This window comes from Poecilia latipinna, unplaced genomic scaffold, assembly GCF_001443285.1.
Source record: "Poecilia latipinna isolate Pla-1442-1.1 unplaced genomic scaffold, P_latipinna-1.0 Scaffold2089, whole genome shotgun sequence".
NCBI lineage: Eukaryota > Metazoa > Chordata > Actinopteri > Cyprinodontiformes > Poeciliidae > Poecilia > Poecilia latipinna.
The window spans coordinates 1-17,048 of NW_015114705.1; the positions used below are offsets into that span (position 1 = coordinate 1).

General features: G+C 38.1%; 3 protein-coding genes across 9 annotated transcripts in view; 2 read left to right on the forward strand and 1 right to left on the reverse strand.

Annotated features, from left to right (window-relative positions):
* Positions 1–550: 550 nt before the first annotated feature.
* Positions 551–7,491, forward strand: clnk (cytokine dependent hematopoietic cell linker). Of its 4 annotated transcripts, none has more exons than XM_015016991.1 (15): positions 551–882; positions 2,786–2,838; positions 2,927–2,975; positions 4,255–4,305; positions 4,399–4,445; positions 4,553–4,563; positions 4,643–4,726; positions 5,048–5,069; positions 5,642–5,666; positions 5,744–5,828; positions 5,912–5,928; positions 6,007–6,098; positions 6,195–6,272; positions 6,874–7,029; positions 7,118–7,491. In XM_015016991.1, exons 1-15 carry the CDS (start codon positions 786–788, stop codon positions 7,268–7,270), a joined length of 1,020 nt encoding a protein of 339 aa, XP_014872477.1. In that variant the 5' UTR covers positions 551–785; the 3' UTR covers positions 7,271–7,491. The 4 variants fall into 4 exon arrangements, with proteins under 4 accessions (XP_014872477.1, XP_014872478.1, XP_014872475.1 ...); XM_015016989.1 differs by having other exon boundaries at positions 554–882; positions 5,045–5,069; XM_015016990.1 differs by having other exon boundaries at positions 557–882; positions 5,045–5,069; positions 6,010–6,098.
* Positions 7,492–8,420: 929 nt separating this feature from the next.
* Positions 8,421–13,429, reverse strand: znf518b (zinc finger protein 518B). Its single transcript, XM_015016988.1, has 2 exons — positions 13,335–13,429; positions 8,421–12,902 (listed from the first exon to the last, which is right to left on the reverse strand). The coding sequence occupies exon 2, from the start codon at positions 12,750–12,752 to the stop codon at positions 10,302–10,304; it is 2,451 nt and encodes an 816-aa protein (XP_014872474.1). The 5' UTR covers positions 12,753–12,902; positions 13,335–13,429; the 3' UTR covers positions 8,421–10,301.
* A 583-nt stretch (positions 13,430–14,012) lies between these two features.
* The window catches only part of gsr (glutathione reductase), a 15,822-nt gene continuing 12,786 nt past the window's right edge, over positions 14,013–17,048 (forward strand). The window contains exons 1-4 of one of the 4 annotated variants that reach the window (XM_015016999.1): positions 14,013–14,323; positions 14,702–14,870; positions 15,851–15,877; positions 15,969–16,057. In XM_015016999.1, the coding sequence (XP_014872485.1) occupies positions 14,277–14,323; positions 14,702–14,870; positions 15,851–15,877; positions 15,969–16,057 (332 nt within the window). In that variant the 5' untranslated portion in view covers positions 14,013–14,276. Of the gene's footprint in view, positions 14,324–14,558; positions 14,871–15,629; positions 15,765–15,822; positions 15,878–15,968; positions 16,058–17,048 lie in introns of those variants that run through there. The other 3 variants (XM_015016998.1, XM_015017001.1, XM_015017002.1) reach the window with 3 other exon arrangements.

Here is a 17,048-nt window from a genome sequence, read left to right on the forward strand (position 1 = left end):
TTTTTTTTTTTTCTGGATGGTTTCAAAAGTAATCAACTGCAGCTGTGATAACAAATATGGTTAATATAAACAAAGTGAAGTAGATATTTTTGTCTGTAAAGCAATATCTTAAAGGATGAGTTCATCATGTGTAAAAGTTTCTTCACACCTAATGTGTAAAACTAGAGGAAGCGTTAAATTTCACCCAAAAAAAAAGAAAGAAAGAAAGCAAGAGAGAGAGAGGGAGAAATCAATCTTGTCTGATGTGTCAATGTAGTTTTTCATGTGAAAGCACAAAGAATTTCAACTGAGATAAATTACTTTGATGATGGTTTCTGGGACTACTGTTGTAGTTGTCGCAATCAAATGCATTTGTCCAGCTATGCCTTCGTTGTTTAGTCTGAAATGCTGAGGCATAATCTATTTTCTGACTGAAAACAATGTGCTCATTATTTAACGCTGTGAAGCAGAATGCTGAGACTTTTCTTAGGCTGAATGCAAGAGTGAGTCAATATGAATCAAAAGCTTACAAAAGGAAATCCCTGGCGGACAAGTGAGTTGTTGTGTTGCAACACTTCACAACTTCCTGTGCCTTTCAATAAGTACATATTTAGATTTGAAAAAGCAATGGCTCAGAATATTTTACTGTACCTGCACAGTAATAAGAAGGATTTAAGCGTGCTAAGACCATAGGCTACCATTTCAAGAAATAAGTGTCGAATAAAGTAGTTGTGATTCTCTGTTTGCAGGATCGCTTCAGAGAAGACCGGAACAGAGCTCAGACATGTGGTGACTTTGAAGGCAAGATGGAGCCTGAGTATGATGTGGTGGATGACCAGGAGGAAGTGCACAGTGTGCGCATATTTCCTGCGAGGCCTATCAATGATGAGAGAGAGTATGCAGGTAGGAACAGAGATGCACATTTAACACCCTCATCTTACTGTGCGTTATTTCACTTCCTCTTAAATCTCATTTGATTTAGTGGCTCTCATTTCAGTTTCATGTTTTTTTTTTGTTTTTTTTATAGAAAGTGACTTTAGAAGTGTAAATTAAACTGAAATATTTAATATGTTTCTCCAAAATGCAAGTGTATGTTTGGGATACTCTCCTTTTTTTTTTGAAACTATGAGTTAGCTTGACTTTAAAGTCCATAACTCAGTGGCTCTCCCTGCTTATTAACATGAAGTCCATCTCATATCTTGTCAAATAAAAATGTTCAAGTCTGAAGAAGAATTCTTGATCTTTCCAGGGAGAGTGAAAGTACAATTTAAGAGAGATTAATACATTGCCATAGATTTTATTGTTTATATTTGTTGAACAAATCAACATAGAGAATCTAACAGATCGCTAAAAATACAAGTACAAACATTGTATCTAATATTAAACTTCATTACTTAATTTTGGCCAGTTTGCACATCACCTTTCTCTCAATTTGGCATACGTACAGTTCTGTAACTAATTTGTTAGTATGTTTTGGTTCATTGTCCATTTTGGACACACTTATTGCCCAGACTTCCTATCCTTTAACATCCTGCCTGTTACCTTGGGATTCTTGAGGATGTCCTTTCCTCATGATGCCATGTGTTTTGGGAAGTTCACCAATATGGGGAAGGACTCATTTCACTGTGAATAACGCAGCTCACAAGGTCTTTTATTTTTACCTTTGATACAGTTTATCTCTCAGACACAGGATCTGTCTCCTTCCTGCTCAGTTTTTAGACTGGACATTTCCATCCTGTTCAGACTTACATCTTAAGGCATCAGGATGAATCAGACGTCTGAAGGTCCACAGTTGTCTTTTTCATATCTTGGCAAATTTCTTTTGATTTCCTGATGTCATGCAAGAAAACGGTGCTTTTTATGTGTAGCCAAAGAGTACATTATCAGATGTACCCTCATTTCAACTCAAATGTTGTGAATGAACCTAACAGAAGCTTGACACAAACATTCCATTTGGCTATTAATTATCAAACTGTTTGGGGGAATTTGGGAAGCATTGCAGTTTCATTCCCAGATGGTCAATTAATTCTTTAATATTAAGAAAATAAATAAAATATCTGAATTTTCCACAACTTATCCTTGCACATTCAAAAACCACATCAAAACAATTCAAGAAGCTGAGTTCATCTTCCCAAAAAATCCCCTGTATTATGGGGGATTTTTTTTCTGCCATGCCCACATTACACATGTTTAAAAAAAAAAAAGAAGCCAATATACATGGCGAGATAAGAAACAGCGTGACAGCAGCTTAAAGTAGTACTTTACGCTTTAGCCAAGACTCAGGGGCTGAGTATGCGGTTGTGCATATAATTAGAAAGAGTCTGAAAGAAGTTCTTGCAAAAAGAAGAAGTAAAAACAGCATGGCTAAATGCATGGTGAGACTGGGAGGAGTGTGGCTCTGACTGAGAGCTCATGCTGAGTGAGCATGATCTGCTAGTGGGTCTCCAGGGCCATCTGTTGGCTGAGTCAGACTGCAGGAGATTACAATTATCCAGGAGCCGAGGAGGAGGAGGAAAGAGTAATGGGAACAGACAGACTGTTCTCTCCTTTATGGATGTGGCTATCAGCCAAGGGCTTCACAGCTGCATGTCTCCAACCATGTACCCGATGCGTCTCTCAAATGTTTACACTTGCGCCGGTCTCCGTCGGCAATCAGAGTGATTTTTTTTTTATTTTATTTTATTTCTGCGCAAAACCGGGTGTGGCGCTGACCAAGTTACATGGTTTTGATAAGAACTAAAATTCAAATAAAACTTCTGCCATTACCTATGCAAATATGATGATGATATTTTTATTTGCCTTCAAGACAGGGATGTTCAGTGGCCATCAGCTGCTCAGAACCTGTCATCAGTCTCCGCTGTAAGCCTTGTTTTCACTGCTTATAAGTTACTTCAATTGCACCACTGTACTGCTTTTGAATGCTCTGTTCTGCTCTTCGATCAATCAGCGTAGACCCCTTCCTAGATGTCCACCCAGAGACACTCCTCAAAACAAAGGTAAACTAGACAGTCTTATGCTTTGGTAAATATAGAAAATGGTTATTACTTTACATGTTGTGCTTTTTAAAATCATTTCATGTTACAGAAACAGAAATCAATGTATTTTATTGGGATTGTATATCACTGAGTTTGTTTTTAGACCTCCTGAGTCAAGAGTTCATAGATCTCTCAGAAATGTCTTTACCAGCTTTGAACGTCTAGACATGGGAATATTTGCCCAGTGCCTATCCAGTTTAAGATTTAAAGCCTTGGCATAAGCTCTTAGTTTGATTTGAGCATGGCATTTCAACACATGGTGTGCTTTGATTGAAACCCTTTTTTTGTAACTGGTTGTACAGTTGAAAATAAAACTACATACACAAAAGATAAAAAAAATTTTTCCTTACTGTCTAAAGTTAAATCAGACTAAACTTATCTTGTTTTATTTCCTGTGAGAATTAACAAAATAATTTCTATTTGCTAAATGCCACAATAATGGCATTTAGCCATTATTGTGGCATTTAAAGAATATGAATATTTTTATGCATTTCATGCATTTCCTCAGCATTGCCTTTGAACTATATGGCTTGGGTCAAACATTTAGGGCTTATTTCCAGAAGTTTCTCACAATAGTTTACTGGAGTTCTGGTCCATTCCTTCAGACAGAACTGATGTAACTCAGTCAGGTTTGTAGGCCGTTTCAGTCACACACCTTTTCAGATCTGCCCACAACTTCTCTTTAGGATTGAGATAAGGGTTTTACAATGGCCACGCCAAAACATTGACGTCGTTGTCTTTAAACACTTTGTAACCACTTAGCCTGCATGTTTAGGGTCATTGTTCATTGGAGAACCAATTTCCGCCTGAGTTTTAATTTCTTGGCTGATGTCTTTTAGATGTTCCTTCGGTATTTCCACATAATTCTGTTTCCTCATGATGCCATCTATTTTGTGACGTTCACCAGTTTCTAGTTTAACAATCCTGTTCCTAATTAAGCAAATGTTCAAATATCCTGCATTAATTTAATTTCAAATTGAGGAAGTAAAATGTGACAAAAATGTGACACAAATTCAGAAAGTCAATTTGCAAAGGGATTGTTTAGTGGCCAGATTAAGTGTTCGCATTCTCTTCATTGGTGCAGTTTAGTTATTAGAAACTAAAAGGTATATTAAGAGGTAACTTTGTAGGATATTTGAGTTCCTGTGGTATTATTGTAAATTCATTCTTAAACTAATTACTGTGATTTGTGCTTTAACATCTGGTTTTTATTTCTGCTGTTTCTGCTTTTGAACTTCAGTTCCAGTTGTAAATAGAGACATAAAGCCGGGACGGCGAAAAGTTAAACCAGGTAAGACTATTCATTACCTAAAAAAACATGTTATCGCTCTGGTTAATACAGGAACCTCAAACAATCAAACAAATTCACATGCTGCTTTCACAGATAGGAGGCCCCCACCTGTGGAGCCAGAAGAGCAAGTAAACATCTGTGTAATAAAGATTTTTTTTTTCATTGATGCTTAATGTTTTGATTAGGACTTATTAAATACATGATTCCTCTCCATCTTTTTTTTTTTTTTTTTTTTAAAATTTGACAGCATTCTCGCAGGTATTTAAATAAATATTTACTTGAAGTCTTCCTCCTTAACTTCAGCTGAGCAGATTTATAAAGACTCTATACTTTGCAGAAGTTCTTCACCACTCCCACCTTCTCCCTTGGACGTATCCAACAACCTTGCTGGGCTGGCTGTACGTGAAACCTGCAGGAGTGAGTAAGTACAGTCCACGATGCCATTACTTGATCAAGACCTTATGCCAGTGGTGCCCAAAGTCGGTCCTCGAGGGCCGGCATCCTGAATGTTTTAGTTCTCTCCCTGGTGGTAGTAACGACTTTTTCAGCATGTCATTGCTCTTCTTTGGCCTTCTAATGAGGCATCATTTGATCCAGGGAGAGAACTAAAACATGCAGGACCTTATGCAGTTTGATACTGATTGTACAGTATAGCAATGTCGCCATCTGCTGGTTGGTAAAATGTCAGCTAATGTGGAATAACACTTTCTATTGATGTCTTATGCTCTTTTGGTTTCAGTAGACAAATGAGAAACACTGAAAAAGTAAGTGTGACCTACTTTATTTTTAAAATCCTAGCCAGTTTTCCCATAGGTTGCAAAAGTCATGAGCCAGCCCTCTTTAATCTGAAGTTTACTTTCAAAGAGCCAGACTTCTAAAATCATTAATTCAATCAGACTAATATATGATTTTTTTGTTTAGTTTTTTCTTCTTCTTCTTTGTTTTACATTGGGTTTTTGAGAGAAATAAAAATGGCAAACAATGTATTTATTTATTTATTAGTTATTTTTTTAATTTTTATTTTATTTTATTATTTTTTTTTATTTAATATTTTTAGATCCATATCAAGCAGTAAAAATAAATTCAGTTAATTTAACTGGTTTTTAAACTACTTAAAAATCAGTTAAGATTTCTAACACAAATTAATTAGAAACAGTTGAGTTACTCTGAAAAAGTAATAAGAAATCCTCCAACATTCAAGGCAAATAAATAAAATTATCCTCAGATAAATCAAAGGGTCGTTCCTGAAAGAAACATGTAAAACATAAATTCAGAGATAGATTAAGATTTCACTTTAACCTGCATCATTTGTTTTCTATTTCTTTTATTTTCCCAGGCAGACTTCAGATCACATGCCAGAAGTAAGGCTTAAAAATAACCTATGAAAATCATGAAAACAGGATTTGGGCCGTTGTACTTATCATAAATATCCTTTTAGGTCCACAGTCTACTATAGATGTTCCAGGCATGCTGAACCATCAACGACATTCTTTGGATTTGGAGACTCATGACTTAGAAATTAGGTGGGAATTTTAATTATCAGATTCATTACTATTATTCACTGATGCTGAATGTAATTTCTAAATAGCTTCATGTTTCACTTCAGGTCACATCAACATGTAGGTGAGTATTTATGTTAGAAATCATCTTAATCGTTATTACAAGTTGGTTAAATAAGTCACGCGTTCCATCTTTTGGAAGAAGGGATGGGGTCCAGACGTCATCACCATGAGTGGCCTCAAACCAAAGAAGACATTGATCAAAATGATTTTGTTCCTATGGACAAGCCTAAAGTAAGCCATCCTGTACATCCATTTCATACTCAGAATTTGTCCTACATTTAATAATAACAGCTGACAACTGAAGTATGAGCTCATTTGTTATTGCAGACCTACTGCGAGGAAGACTGGTATGTTGGACAATGTAATCGCACAGACGCTGAGCACGCCTTACACCTGGTGAACAAGGTATCTCAATATATCAATGTGTAAGAATATTCATGACCCTATCATAATTTATGACATTTTATCACCCTGCACCACAATCTTAGTGCATTTTATTGGAAATGTATGTGATAATTTTTACCTAAGAAACTGATAAGTGATTTTCAGAAAAGTTTACAAAGTGTGATGACCATTTGTGTTCAGTCAATACAATTTATCAAATTGAAAAAAAAAAATTATTGGATTTTATTTACGGGAATCAAAGTAAAAGCGGCTGAATACAAATGCATACCACACTATTAAGATTATTATTTGTGGAAGATTTAGAAAGTCCTACCGTATACATTATAATTGCGCACTGCTGTATGTTAGTTGAGCATATAAAATTGCAATAAAATACAATGAAGGTTCTAGTTGTTGTAACAGAGTGGGTGGGTGTGTGTGTCACTGTGCTGTTAAATGTTGCTCTAACATGTTGATTGTGACTTTACAAGATATAAGAAGTCACAGTCAAAAAGTTAACGGCTAACTTTATATGTAACACAGAAACCTTTAACTGGGTTTTCAATTAATTAATGTTTTTAAACTTGAACTTATTTTCTTATTTTACCAACTCTGATGACAGGACGGGGCATATTTAGTTCGTGACTGCTCCAATAACACCAACAGTGAACCCTTGGTGTTGGTCGTGTTTCATGAGAAGAAAGTCTATAATGTAAAAATCCGGTTTATTGGGTCGCTCAGGAAGTACGCACTTGGAACAGGCCAACGATCAAATGATGTAAGTATAATAATTAAGAAAATAACATCTAGACATGTACTCACGAAAGCCTTAAATTTATTGCAACTCACACCCTGTTTTTCTCTAGATGTTTGAGTCTGTCGCAGGAATCATCAAATTCCATTCCATTTTTCCAATAACACTCGTCAGCGGGAGAAACACAGCAAGCAGCAAATGCCCAGAGAACTGTGTGCTGACATGTCCAATCACCAAAAGTGATGTTGTACAGCTCCTACAGTAATGTCTGCATCTTCCAGCCAAGAAAATGCTTTCATCTCAAGCTATTTCCCACAATACTTTTAAATTTCTGAGAAAAATATTGCACATAGGTGTTGTTCAGGGTGGAGTGCTGGGACCTGGTTATCTTCGGTTGCACATTTTATGTCTATTAGTAATTATGATGACATTGAAGTTGGTATATGATTTGTTGCTAATAATGATAATAAAAATCATTCTTATTCATTTGCCTCCATTTTTGTATGTACAGTTTGCCAAGATTGAAGTTGGGGAAAATAACCAGGAAGGCTTCCTGAATTCAGAATGTCAGGGAAAGAGTCTTCGCTCTAACCTGGAGCTCAAATTCCAAAATGGCTGCCAAATACTTGAAATCTAGTGATAGCTGAAGTAACAACCAAGTTATTTCCGCTTCTGGCAATTTGAATCCCAATAAATATTCAAACACATGCACAAACCTGAATATTAAAGAAGTTTTCTTCGTGTTTAAATGCATAAATATAAATAATTGCATAACTTTTAGCTTGTCTGACTAATAATCTGGTCATTGTGGGCAACTGTTAAATCCCACTGTTTCAACTTCTACATAGAACATGATTAAATTGAGTATTAAGGTATCACAAGATTCAGTTTCCCACTTTGCAGGTCAGTGGATCTTGCTTTTGGTTCACTGTGGTCGGGTTTCATTTCTAATAAAGGAATGTTGAAGTAATGTTCCTGTGCACTTCTCCTTTTTGCTAACTGCAATCAAGACCTCCCACAGTTGAATGACCTTGCACAAGATGAAAATCAGAGAGTTGATCTATGCATGTTTTCAAAGGTTTTTCAGAAGCCGGAATCTTTCTAGATTTTTACAACCATATTTTGACATCATCTGGACTAATCACCACAAATTAAATTTAATTTAAAAGGCGTTAAATTTATATTTTAACATTATGTTGTTTTCATAGAGCAAGTAAAAGCCATTAAGTGCATCGATGAACACTGATTCACCAGTCTGTGCAAGCTCTCCGTACATCGTTAACTGTGATATTCCTAGAGTTCATGTCTGGTATTTGCAAACACAGGAGTGTGCTGGAGGGGGAGGGGGGCAAACAGTGTGAATTAGAAGCTGATGTAACACATTTTTGCAGAGGAAAACAGAAAATCTCAGTTATTAATATATTTCTCATGTTTTTATTAGAAAAAGTGGAGTTACACAACTGTTATAAAAGGATAAAACACAATAATAATGAACACTGAGCATGTATGAAAACCAAAAACACATTTGGACAACATGATGACTAACTCTAGCACAAATGAGAAGTAATGTAAAGGCAAGGTAAAATGTTTCTGACTCTTTGAAATAATTTATAGCAATGACTGCACAGCAGCTTCAGATACTGCAGCGTAAGGAGGGATATGAGGTGGTGGCCGTTCTCTATTTAGTATGAACACCATTATTTGATTTTACATACATATAGGGTCTATATATTTAGGTCTATTTACAAAAACATGGCAAACATAACAAAAAAATAAACAACAAAAAAAAAGAAATAGAAAACATCCATAAATATCGTCCGTGGGCAACCAAAAACTATGAATGTAATCATTGGTCTAGCACCTTGTAGGACAGGGTTATATAACAAACAGGTGCCAAAGTGCTGCCATAAGAAGCAATACAGTCTGAAACTGATCTGGTCAAAAGACTATGCAAGTTAAAATGTCGAGAAAATATATACAACAGGTTTGGAATACTCAAGAATAATTACATTTATCATCATCAAGACAGAAAAAGCTTTTAAAAAATAAACATGTGGGTCTATTTATTCCTCTTACACTAAATCCGTTTCTCTGTCACACTTTGCATCTTTTGCGTGAGATAAGATGGGGAAACTTAAAACACGAAGGGATTTGTTTAGTTCGTGTCCACAAAAATCAAGAGCTTTTGTGGTAATTCACACATGGTAAGATAAAGTAATGCACTGTGATGGAGACTTTTAACCTGGAAAGTTTAGAGAAAAAAGCCAGCCAATCGTTTCCTTTTCTACCACATCTACCTCCATCCCATCTAGTGTTAAGTCTAAATTATTACTTTCCCCTACAGTCACGAAGGCCTTCAATCACCTCCTGTCATCTGGTGACGCCCAAAATGCTACCATCAATGAATGGACGACAGAGTAGTAAACACTTAAGTTATAAAACACAACTATTACACTTCTTGTCACACTTCTCATAAGTCTAAGAGTACTTCTTAGACGCTTCCACCTGTAACACCCAGTGATGATTAACTTAACCAAACAAGCATCAAAACAAACACACAAAGGAGTCTAGGTCTAAATTTTACTTTTCACACCTTACAGCAGTGCTCTCATTGAGGCGTTTCATTTGATGAACTCACCAGTGACCTATGACCTTTTGAGAAGCACAGAATATTTCCCAAACACAGAGATAATCATGGAGTGCCTGAATGGTGAAAATATGTCCCCTTTGGCGTGTTAAGATGTTGACTTTTTGGACAAAATTCACAGGCTCTAATGGTAGGAATTTCAAACATCATCAACAAAAATATAAATAAATTGTTCAGATATATTTATAACTTGTCTGTTGATTTGAATATTTGGATTCAGGTTGTTTTATATTTTATCCATGCTGAATAACAAACGTATGTCCAGAATATTCTGTGTGAAGGGTAACATGAACTCCTGTAATTCAACCATTTTCATGTTGCTGCATGTCTGTGTAAGATGAAAGTCACTGATAAAAACTGGTTTTAAATAAAATACATGTATTAATACTTCAAACGGACTTTCGGGCTTCTTGAACAGTACTTAGAACTCTGTATTATTTAATGGAATCTACAGTGGCACACAGTCCAATTCCTGGGCATAAAAGCATCAACCTGCATTGCACTTGAATATTCAGAATAACACAATTTACAACATTGATGTCCATATTTTTTTTGCGTTAAGAAAATAACCGCCTTAATATTTTTGTGAGACTTCAAACACTACTTTTCTAATAAATGTACACTCCTGTCCACAGATGGAACACTACATTCAGGGAAAGTCTCTAACAGTACATCCCATCACTTCGTAACTCTGCCCGATCCCTTTGCTTAGCCTCATTTTTAAAATTTGGCACTTTGGAGTCACATCAGAGGCTCCCATGTCTGAAAAAGAGTCCGCCCTTGTTCTCTGCACACAAGCCCGGGGCTTCGGATGATTAAGCACCACCACCGGCTGGTTCGGACCTGGCCGCTTGACCAGCTGGTCCTCCTTCAGTGGCATGGGGTAGATAACTGTACAGTCATCAAGGCTGCCTGCCGGTAGCTGACGTTTGTCTCTGGATATTCGAACCTTAAATGCTTTCTTGCTTTTTTTCCAGATGCCAACCTGCACCCGTTTAAGCGAGATGGTCAAGAACCTGGAGGACTCGTCCGCCTTGCCTTTCCCAACTGTTGCTGGCTGTTCTTTATCCACGTTTGCTTTCTCCACAGGTGAAGCAGGCTTAGAATCTTCACATGCGGAAGGCGTTAAATCAGGACTGTGACTGCATTTGTTTGCGTCTCCTATCCTTGCTCCATTTTCTTCCTTCTTGATGTGAATGTCGTTTTGTGTCAGTGCTGGTGGCTGCAGGTTAACCTCCTTTTTTACTTTCACACACTCGGTTGACTTCTCTGTGAGTAACACATCACAGGTAAAGGCCCCGTTTTTTTCAGCCTGCTGGACGCACCGGCCTGACGCCGGCGCCTTAAGCTTTTCATCTGTGCCGTTTCTGATCTGATCTTGACTTGTGCTCTGTTTTTTATGCATTACTATTCCTCTCAGAGCCATTACCAGAGGTTCAATTGGACCTTGGCTTTCCTCTGGCTGCTCGCTTAACGAGAACACAGAGGAGATGACTGGAAAGCTCTGAGGCTCTAAGACATCTCCATCTTTTCCTATCCTTTTAGATCCAACTTCCTGGATACAGGTCGATATTGTAGGGGTTGTGTGATTAGATAGGACAGAGGTGTTTATTGATGAGGGTTTCATCAGACTGCTTTTTATTGGAAAAGTCTGATTTGTGAGATTGTCTTTATTGACTGGAACAGCAGGAGACCTCACTTTGATGGCTTGAGGAACAGGAGATCTTAAAGACTTTGAAGCCGGTGTGCTTTGCTGATCCAAGCACACTACATCTATGTCTTCTTTAGAAGCAGAGTTGCTCTTGAGGCGGACTTCCCTAGCTCCCAGCTTCACAGGTGCTGACACTTCTTGAACATTATTTGTGTCGGACAACCTCCTGGGTGGAATGCTCTTAGAGAGATCCACAGTTGAATTACTCCTCTCATCCACAATCCTCTGTGAAACTTTAGCTGCCACAGTAACAGGATGCAGGCCGGCATTCAACCTGATAGGACCTCTGCCAGACATGACGCCTGAAGACGAGGAGACGTGGTTTACAGGTGCCGCCTGCGTAACTCTAATCCCAGTATTTGCTTCCCGCATAGGAGTGAGAATGGTTTTGGAAACTTTGTTTGGGATGACCGTGTCACACTCCAGGTTGATAATTTCTATCGAAGGCCTCTTCAGCACAACCTTCTCTTTAGTCACCACATTCGTTGGATTGTTCGGAGGGTTCACGCCAATGTTTGCCATCATTTTTGTTTCGCTTTGCTTCCTGCTGCCTGTGCACATGCTAGCGCTTACTGACCTCATTGTGTTTGGGTGATGTAGTGTGGACGACAACGGCTTCTCCGGACCAGGGTCTTGGAGAGTTGCAGATTTTGTGTTCTTTATCACAGACTCGTTTTCTTGTTGCGAGATGAGCCGCAGTTTCAGTTCCTTAGTCCCATTAACTGTTTTCACCTCAACAAGTTCCACCAAGCAGCCAGCGGGGATGTTCACCTCCTCTGGTAGAGACACTGTAAGGGCCCTGTTGGGCTGAATGAGTCCATTCAAATGAGGCAAGCGCTCTGTGTTGCCATTAGTGGTGTTGGTCAAGTTTGTGTCCAGTGTTTTCCCCAATTTGGCAGCAGGCGCAGTTGGGGTCGGCACAGCCACCCGGACGACAGGTCGAGGAGGAGGCGGAAGCAGCAGCGAGTCAGCAGTGGGCGCACTTCTTAAGGCACTGGAGACAGCAACGGGCGGAGCTTTTGTCATGCCAGACTTAGCAGGTACTTGAGTTATGCTGTTACTATGCAAACGGTCAATGTGCTTCAACATGCACCTCTTCCTCATGTAGCCCTGTCCACAGTGGAGACATTTGAACGGATACTTTGACGTGTGCTGCTTCAAGTGCTCATTCAACTCCACCTCACTGAAGGACATGGCGTTGCAATAAAAACAGTAAAACCTCGTCCCGTGCTCGATCATGTGAGTCTTGAACACCACAGGGTCTGTGGATGTAAATCCACATTTCTCACAGTACATCACCTTTGAGGTGCCCAGCAGACGCTCTAGCGCCATGTTCGGATGGACACCATTCACAGACGACGGTATGCTTTGATAGGTCACAGGTTTCATGGTGGACTCCACTGGTCATTTGGCCTCACCGATAACAACTGAAGTTCTTCACTCCATGAAGTTGATGGATGTTCACCTGACATCCAGGGTTTGTTCCACAGGAGGATTCACACTGCTGAAGTCATGTAGAAATGAGTGAGGAGTCCCTGCCTGTATGAAGCAGATGAAAACAGTGAGACTGAACACCCCCAGCAATCAGTGAACCTTACAGCCAAGGCTGCCTCTAAGAAGAGAAGGCCCATATAGCCCCTCCCCCTCACATACAACTATTGCAGCATTTTCTGCAGTTATTTATTCACAAAATTATAAATCATTACATCCTTACAGTAATCGGGAAGTTAATCAGACTGGAAGCATGTATTCCTATTAGCATTCTCTATCTGCAGCCAGAAGCTAGCCTGCTTTGAACGTAAGGAAAAGGCCCTCCCTAACAAATAGGAGCTTCTCCCGGACGACGCTCCGCTTTCCCAATGTTTATGTTTTCAAATGAGTCAAGTCTCTAGCATGCACCTGATTTGACTGTATTGAAACAGTTTATGGGCTGTCACATAGTTTTAAAGATCGTAAAAGCAGTGAAAATACCTTCGATCAGGGCGATTTTAACGCATATCACCACAGCAAATGGATCCCCCCTGAGTTAGCCTGTCATTAGCTGTCTAAAGCTAGCAGTTGGATACAATTCCGGAAAGAATTTTGTCTTCTTTTCAAAATAAGAGCATGACATCTAAATAACTATTTTTGACGTTTCTATCTCAGAAGTGGGAAGAGTGTTTTTGTTGTTGTTGTTTTTTATTGTACTCAGATAAGTGTAGTGCTACATTTTTTATCAAGTAAATATACATTGTAAGTAAATAAAAGTAAAATAATATTTTATTTTACGAGAGTTAATAATAACTAAGTAACTGATCTTCACTATATCTGATTTGATATTTTATATTTAGAACTGAGGAAGTCAGACAGATAAAAAAAACTCTAAAGACATGTGCAAGTTCTCGTATTTTAAAAACTAAAAAAAATTACATTTAGTCCCCCTTGAGGATTTTTGAATTACACGTAATTCAATTGCATCGTGATCTAAAATGTATTATTGAGAATCTTGAATATTTATGGTTGAGATCATAAATGTTTATCAAGTTGACAGAAATCAGACTTATTGTGACTTTAGTGATTTTTAGCGTATTTGCGGGAAGTGTCTTTTACTTTGACGGTTCTCTTTTGTCTGAATTATATCACCTTGACAACAGGCTGACTTGAGCTAGTGCGATTCCTAAAGATTGGCAATTCACAAGTCAGCGTAGAATTTACGTAGGGACCTAAATTTACGACAAAACAACGTGCTGTTAAGGAGGAACGCTTTACTGTCGGCAGCTTCCACCGAAATTAACGCGAATAGACCGTTATCTATGAGCTTATAAAGATTTATAGAGGCAAACAGTTTCCCTACTGTGTGCGGTTTTAGACTTTGACGTTCCCTTTGTGACCTTCGCTGACATGGGTCGAAATGCCTTGTAAACATATGGGATCATGCAGCTTTTAAAAATCCGCAGGTTACTTTGTGTGTCTTTACGAAGGTGAGTTTAGCTATATGTTTCTGGTAGTTTATAGGTCTGGTTAATGAATATTCATTGGTTTTAGCATATTTCCACGACAGCTGTATATTTAATCGAACAGTTGCAGCAGATAACACCTGCTTTGTTATAGTAGCCCCCGTACAGTTGCCCATGTGAGGCTCACCGTGTGTATTGTGGAAACTGTTTCTGGGATTTGCACACCATTGTTGCAAGTCACAATGACACAGCACAGGCTTTCACTTGACACTCCCATTCTGCCCCTACCTCTTTCCCCTGAAACAGCTTCCTGGTTATGGCAATATTCTTGAGCCAGCTAGCAGTTATCAAGACTTCGACTTGGTTCGCCGCCCGAAAGCTAATCTTCTCCACTCCTCACAGACACGAATTTATCCGCATGGCATCGAACCGGGCATCGGCAGCGGAGACGACCCGCTTCGACTTCCTGGTGATCGGCGGCGGGTCTGGAGGTCTGGCCGGGGCTCGGAGAGCGGCGGAACTCGGAGCGAACACCGCCGTGATCGAGAGCCACAAACTCGGAGGTACCTGCGTGAGTAAAAATGAAACCCAAACAAACAAACACACACATACACCAGGGTGAATGTGAACTCTCCGGACTCATTTTTTGTTGACTGCTGACAATCCAAACACAGTGATTAAGAATGTTAGTACTAATGAGAAGTTATTCTGCTTTCTTTTATTTTTCTTTTTTTTATCTAGCATTCTGGCATGCCGCGTGTCTCTCTAACCCACCATAAAACATAATCTCTTAATTAACCTGAGGGAATTTGCTTATATTTTCTGCCATTAAATACATTATTATAACAAGTCAACTGTGAGAACTGGAAATGATAGTGTGGAAGCTGTTTCTGTTTCTAAGTAAACAAGTTGAACTTTATTTTGCTGCTTTTTTCTTTTTTTTTCTTTTTTTTTTCTCATTCTTTTAATATCGTAATTACTCAAATAGGCTTTTTTCCCTCCCTGTTCAGTATATTTTATTTTATCACCCCAATCCAACTGCCCCAAAACACATTAAGTTTAATTAATTAACATTAAGGCTCACTGTGGCAGTGGGTAGAGCAGTCTTTTTTGCAATGTGAAGGTTATAGGTTAGTCCCCAATAAGTAAATTGTGTAGCAGTTTATTAACTTTAATATTTTATAAGGGATGCCAGTTATTGAGCAATATGTAAATTTATTTAAAATTGAAAAAGTAGAAATGCCCAGATTATTTGTTTGCTTTGCTTGTCGGTTTAATTTGAAGAGGTGTCTCTGCTAATTTATTTAAAAACTTTTAAACAATTTTCCTATGTTTGCAAGTTTGGATTTATAGCATGATATAATTTCCTTCTTTCTGTCCAGTTTTGCTTTAAGCCAACACTGAATCCTTGTTCTTTAAACTCTAAAGTACATTATAGTACACATAAATTTACATTGCTTAAAGATATTGTCTTTTACATTTTACATGCATTTAGAAATTGTCTACTCAGATTGCACTACATTTATATGCTGTGTTTTGATATTTTCCCAGGTCAACGTTGGGTGTGTTCCTAAAAAGGTAGTTACTTTCCCTTACTCATGTGATTGGTCATGTTTGGACTAATAGCCCGAAGTATTAGAAATCAAACCATCTTTCTGTGTTTTCACAGGTTATGTGGAATGCAGCAGTTCATGCTGAGTATCTGCACGATCACAGCGATTATGGCTTTGCAATTGAAAAAGTTAATTTCAGTTGGGAGTAAGTTTCACTGTCTGTTCTGTCTCTGGATAAATTTTTGTGGTCAGCTGCAATGAGCTCTTTTGAAAGCTTGGAGGGAAGTTCTTGAAAGGAATCAGTGTACTTTCACAGGCACAACTCCTCCCTCGAATGCTCTTTTGCTTTTTGTCTCTTTGGCCCACTTCTCTGTTTGAGCAGAGCTTAGCTGACTCATAATGACCGTTAAAGAAAAGTCTATGTAAGGAGTGTTATTACCCGACCTGAGCAAACTTAAGGTGCGTTTCCCTCAATATGCTTCCATTTCAACTCCACTGCTGTTGATGTAAATTACTTTGAAGAATGGAGAAAAGTAAAAGAAATGGAAGGTTTCCTGAAAAGAAAAGACAGCGTGAGAAATATAAATCAGAAATCTATCATTGATTCTTTGCTCTGCAACATATGTAAGGAAAAGTCAAAGTTTGTGCAAAGATGTAATTGCAACAGGTTTTAAAATAATTTCATGAACACAAACCTCCACCTTTATTCACATTCATGACTGAGAGATGAACAGGTGCTCCGTTTGGATTATAAGTTACTGTTCTACTGCCTTACAGTAAAAATCCCTCCCAGCTCTCAGGAAACATGCAACACTAACAGAGGTTTAATAAATTAAGCCAGTCGTGTTAAGAGAGAATAATACACACGCCTCATTTCTAACTTAATATCAAACAGGTTCCGGGTTACTTTAAAACATATTTTTTCTTTTTCCTTTTTATCGTCGTAATCAAACCATTTCACACCCATTTATGTAAAAAAAGTTTAACCAGTAGTTTCTGGTGATTTACACAATTAGCTTTTTGTTGTAAAAAAATAAAAAAATAATTGCAAAGCACTGTTTAGATAAAATTCACTCCATCAGGTTTTTTAATAATGATATGAGATTTCAAAAGCAGACACTCTTTATTGGGTCAAAGTGAAAAGCTCACACACACACACACACACACACACACACATATATATATATATATATATA